Below are 5,536 nucleotides of genomic sequence, written 5' to 3'. Positions count from 1 at the left end.
AAGATTTCAGAAATTCGTACACATGTAAATGTACTTCGATAAGATAACTCTGATAACTGCATGATGGTAATAGAAATATAGTCTATACCCTATATTAACACTGTTAGCAACTATACGACGAATATTAAATAATTGCATTTATAAAAATTAATTTTATAGGTGCAATAATAATATACCAACAAAAAACTTGAGCAATAAAACGTAAGCAGAAAGCTAATTGGCCAATCGCAGTAGAGACCATAAAGCCATAAGCCATAACGTAAGTAGTATAGCAAATCCAACATGTTGATTTCCTTACTACTACTACTGCTATGTTTTACTATTTAGGGTTGCATCCCAAAACGTTCTTTCCGAGGAAAATTTTTCTGTGTGCCATAGCTCTAATTCACGTAGAAATTACATTATAATTGCACGTAAATTGTGCGCTTTTATTAATATCTAAATAAATTCTGTACACGTATATAACATTTTATAAAACTCATCAAGAATTTCTCATAAGGGAAATTACGAATGAAAATGTATGAATTTAACGTAAACGATTATTTTGTTCTTTATAATTCTCCACAGCAATTCAGAGCGTTCTTATGTTTTGCTAGAACGTGAGATAAATTAAAGCCATTTTTTCAAACATAAATATTGTAATTTAAAAGAAAGCTCCGTGCAACAGATGACCTTTAAGTATTTCATAAATCACGAAAGAACAAATTAAGAGTACCACCTGTCTTATCTTCACTGCAGTAGATTCTAGGAATTAGTTCACGTAATTAATTAACAGGAGATTACATCGGTGGCTCGACCGACCACCGTTTCTCTATTAAGTTCAAGCGTGACTTTAATGTTGGATCGATTAATAGCCTGTTTTCGGCCGGGTGAACGTGCACAACATCTTATTAACAAAAAAAATCATGATTGTATAAATGTTTTACGCAATAATTCTGTATTGAACATAGTTAAAGATTGTCGATTAAAAAACTTTTCAGATCTCCTCCAGAACAAAGGCAAAGTTGTGTTTACTTAATTGAATTTATATTGACATACATATATACACAATTGCATTAATTAGCGTTTTCCAGCAGACAGCGTAACAGTAAATCGTATATTTCATCCTTGTTTAATGTTGACAAATAACAAGGATTTGAAGGATATAATGATTTATTGAAAATTTATGCGCGTATCGAAGCAGTATAATACGTTCTCGCACATTGTCATGACAAGTGCACATGCATCTATAACTTCGAATATATGTATAAGCTTTAATAACCTTTATAATATAAAAATTTACAGATTTTATACATTTACGAAAATAATCATATTTAATCAACAATTTAATTATATAAATAATTAATTATTTATACAATTTTTTTTATATTATTTTTTATATTATTGTATAAAATAAGCAAATTTCTAGTATACATACGGGACATACTTGGAAAAAATGCATATAATATATAATAATAAATATAATTATTGATATTACCTTTTTTTCCTATGAAAATTAGAATTTAGGGGAATCTGGGGGAATTTCAAATTCAATCTAGAGTGAAACTGTAGCAATGAGTTGACAACATTGGTTAGATTTTCACTTTTCACATAATCATAACATCAGGGATGAATCCGGTATTATTGAAAAATAAATTTCGCGGCACGATGCTAGGAGTTTTGGTCGGTGATTGCCTTGGGAGCCCATACGAAGGTTTAAAAACTATTTCAGCTCAGAAAAAAAGCGATTTGCAGCGACGGTTGAATCAATTGTGGGATACGAAGTTCAGAGGTTAGGTCGCAAAAATCTGTAATTTGTAACAAAACCAACTTGCATATGATGGAATAACTTTAATTTGCATTCGATGTTAACTAAATTGAACCCTGCCTTCAATAATGCATTTGTTTATAAGGTCCAGTATGTTAATATTATCAGTATATTTATAGTATATATAATGTACTAAAACTTATGTTTTCTCTATTTAAATATAAAAATCGAGAAATATTTCTTAAATGTCCTACAAATGTTTTACGTTTTTTATATTTTATATGAAATAAGCTACAATTTTTTATACAGAGAACTTAATTATATAGAGCCTGTTATGGAGTACACAGATGATTCGGCAATGACACGTGCCTTAGCTGAATCATTGATTGAGAAACAAGAGCTGGATGTTGTTGATGTGGCTAAGCGATTTGCAAAAAGTTATCATGAAAGGCCTGATCGTGGTTACGGAGCTGGTACTGTAACTGTTAGTTTTTTACTAATATAATATGTATTAATATATTGATCGATAATTATCTAATATTTGAGAATGGTTTATTTATAAACAATTAGTATCAAATGCTGTTGCACAACGTCTCACATAACATAGTTCTTCAAACAGCATCTTAAAAGATGTCCTGAGAATGTCCATTGAATAGCTATATTATATGAAATATTGTTCAAGTTCATGCATTGATCAAGTATCTTACAAAGAAAAGTTACAGTCGTTGAAATTTTGTGTAAATTGCATGTACAGTTTTAAAAAGTAATGTTTTTGAAGACATAAATGCACAAGGATACTCGGTACTATTTGTTCAGACATAGCAATAACAACTGCAGAAACAACTGCCATAAAGCTCCAACTAGGCAGGGCTTAGCAGGCATCCTCATCTGTCACTCAATGTATGAGCGTACATTGGGAAAAGCTCTTACCACCTCCTAAATTTTAGCAAGAAGAAATAATTCAGTTATGAAAATCATTGGCTGCATTCAACAGAGAAAGATACTTTGCAATTATTATAAAATTCTTTAATATAATTTATTTATACATTTAGATTCACTAAGGAACTAAGAAAAGATCATTGATTCCTTACTTAGATTCTTTAATAACTTCATTAAAGTAGCGATTTTCCAACGAGAACTTACCGACTTTTTCATTACTAGCATGACATCTTTTTATTATGTTAGATACGACATTAGAATATTAAAAAAAACAGCTTTTCAGCTCTGACTAATTAGACATTTCTACTTGGTTGTATATTCATATTGATCGATTTTCTTTTGTTATATTTTACTGGCTATCATTCAATATTATATAAATATCAAAATAATTTTACTCAATATAACTTTAATTTATTTTAAAAGAGTATTAAAAATAAATCTATATAAATTTATCTCGGAAGTCAAGTTTTTTCTCGATATGTAAAAAACGTCTTATTTCTTATAAATAACGTAATATAAAGTTTACATGTATTAGAAGAGACTTTTGCAATTTCCTTTTTCTATATAATTATAAATCCTTTATAATTATAATTTGTGATAAATACTAATTTATAATAATCTGCTATATGTGTGTGTGTGTGTGTGTGTATGCACACACACACATACACACACACACACACACACACACACACACAATGTATCTATAGGTACTGAAAGAATGGAAGAAATGTGTCGAGGAAACAAATATAAAAATCCCAGCAAAGAATTTATTTGACGGTGTAGGCTCTTACGGTAACGGTGGTGCAATGCGCATTGCACCTATTGTATTATTTTCATACAACAATTATGATAAACTTTTACATTATGTAAAAGAAGTAACGGAAATTACACATGCACACAAGTTAGGGATAGATGGTGCTATTTTACAAGTAATTATAAATTAATTTTATCAATAAGAATATAATATATACATGTATGTATATATATATATATATCTTTATGAATAGATATCTGTTGTTAAAGTCCATTATTATCACAGGCTATAGCAATTCAACAAAGTTTACATTTAAATCCCAGTGAAGAATTGAACATTTCCAACTTTGTTGACGATCTCATAAATAAAATGGACAAAATTGAAGGAGATACAAGGTACATTTTATATTATATTACACATTATTACATTTAGACAGATATCAATTATAGCGTGTAAATCATAGCGAACTCTATAAAGAGCGACTAAACATAGTAAAGAATCTACTTTCTGAGGATGGAGATAATCTTGACACTATTGTGTCTCCTAATGAACAACGGGTAGCTGAAGAACTGGGTGTTAATGTCAGAGCTTTAGAATCGGTTCCTACCGCGATTTTCTGCTTTCTGAAAGCACAGAGACGTATAAAAAAGATACGAACTGATAATCCTCTCAGAAGAGTAATTCAATATGCCGTAAGTTGATCTTAAGTTATTATATGATACGTTTCGTAGCGAAACTTATATAATAGATTAAATATTTATTATCAATTTTATATATATATATAGCAAAATATTAAAAAATGCCGTTTACATTACCATGTCTTTGTTACTATTTTATAGATTTCTTTAGGGGGCGATACGGATACGATTGCTAGTATGGCCGGTGCAATAGCAGGTGCTTTCTATGGCTACGAAAAGTTTAGCTTACTGCTCTTATCGCATTGTGAAGAATGGGAACGTTTTCAAGAAATGGCCGATAAATTACTGGATATAGCAACATCTAATGAGATAAATAAATAAATAATGTATATTTAAAAAGTGTGTATAAATATTATTTGAAAAATCGTGGGAAAAATTTTATTGAAACGGTTTTTAAATTAAGTATATCATTATTAACAACTATAATTAATTACTAACAATTTTATTAGTGCAGGAGATTGCATATTCAATATTCTTTTTATTTTATTAACATTACTTCCTTATAGATTTCATTCCACAATTCTCTCTCTCTCTCTCTCTCTCTCTCTCCTCTACATGACATATTTCATACTAAATATCAATTTATAATTACAACATTTTATTATTTTATATTGTGGTATTTTATGTATTTCACATTCTCTTTCGCCTATGTGTTGTATTTTATTTTTTATATATAAGAAATAAAGAATACATCTGGTAACTGAGTTATTTGGAAAATAAATCCGTATGACTAGTATTCACATAATTTATCGTAATACTATTGTTCGCTACAAAGTTGAACTTACATTACTTATATAATCGCACTTGAATTAGACTTACAATAAAAGTAGGAAATAATATCAATATATTGTAAGTAAATAATGGGGAGGGGAGAGACGTATCGAAAACCGCTTGAATTCTTTCGTTTCAATCAATTCCGTTCTCTCATCAATCACAGAGATTTTAAATATAAGTATGGCCGCATGATCAGTCTGTAACTCTATCGAAGCACACTGCTATAAGAATAAGTTTGTTATACATACGTCAATAATCCGATTAAAAACAATAATTGTATATGACATATTATGATCGATGTCTCATACGAAGTCGAAATAAAAATTTACCAATTGATCATCAATATAAAATAATTTTTGTTTTTTCAATAACGTCATATTTTTATCGCACATATAAGTTAATTTCAGAAACTTTTTCCCTAAAGTATCCAACTTGTGATCACATTTATATTCATTGCGATAGATATTTAGATATTCTCAAAAAGAGACTCTAAATGAATAAGAAAGATAAAATTTGCAAAAATCAATTGGATGTATCAGATAGATAAATATTTGATAGATAAATAACTCTAAATTCGACTTATAAAATAATATTATACGTATATCCTTGAACGCGTCAACCCTC

General features: G+C 29.0%; 1 protein-coding gene across 4 annotated transcripts; it reads left to right on the top strand.

Moving 5' to 3' along the window:
* The first annotated feature begins 232 nt into the window (after positions 1–232).
* LOC108760912 (poly(ADP-ribose) glycohydrolase ARH3) lies at positions 233–4,503 on the top strand. 4 transcript variants are annotated; one of them, XM_018507191.1, is made up of 6 exons: positions 233–259; positions 2,057–2,231; positions 3,394–3,615; positions 3,726–3,835; positions 3,904–4,132; positions 4,280–4,503. In XM_018507191.1, the coding sequence occupies exons 2-6, from the start codon at positions 2,082–2,084 to the stop codon at positions 4,457–4,459; spliced, it is 891 nt and encodes a 296-aa protein (XP_018362693.1). In that variant the 5' UTR covers positions 233–259; positions 2,057–2,081; the 3' UTR covers positions 4,460–4,503. The 4 variants fall into 4 exon arrangements, with proteins under 4 accessions (XP_018362693.1, XP_018362694.1, XP_018362690.1 ...); XM_018507188.1 differs by lacking the exon at positions 233–259 and adding an exon at positions 1,583–1,771 and having other exon boundaries at positions 2,074–2,231; XM_018507190.1 differs by lacking the exon at positions 233–259 and adding an exon at positions 1,778–1,892.
* The last annotated feature ends 1,033 nt before the right edge of the window (positions 4,504–5,536 follow it).

The sequence above is a fragment of the Trachymyrmex cornetzi genome, unplaced genomic scaffold (genome assembly GCF_001594075.2).
Source record: "Trachymyrmex cornetzi isolate Tcor2-1 unplaced genomic scaffold, Tcor1.1 scaffold230, whole genome shotgun sequence".
Taxonomy (NCBI): domain Eukaryota; kingdom Metazoa; phylum Arthropoda; class Insecta; order Hymenoptera; family Formicidae; genus Trachymyrmex; species Trachymyrmex cornetzi.
The sequence above is the reverse complement of the archived record's forward strand: the minus strand, read 5'-3'. Positions and strand labels throughout refer to the sequence as shown.

Excerpts from the sequence above, each read along its gene's own strand:
- LOC108760912 (XM_018507188.1), top strand. The coding sequence starts at position 1,609 with ATGAATCCGGTATTATTGAAAAATAAATTTCGCGGCACGATGCTAGGA. Across the intron at positions 2,232-3,393 it reads ACGGAGCTGGTACTGTAACT|GTACTGAAAGAATGGAAGAA; the intron begins GTTAGTTTTTTA and ends ATGTATCTATAG. Across the intron at positions 3,616-3,725 it reads TAGATGGTGCTATTTTACAA|GCTATAGCAATTCAACAAAG; the intron begins GTAATTATAAAT and ends TTATTATCACAG.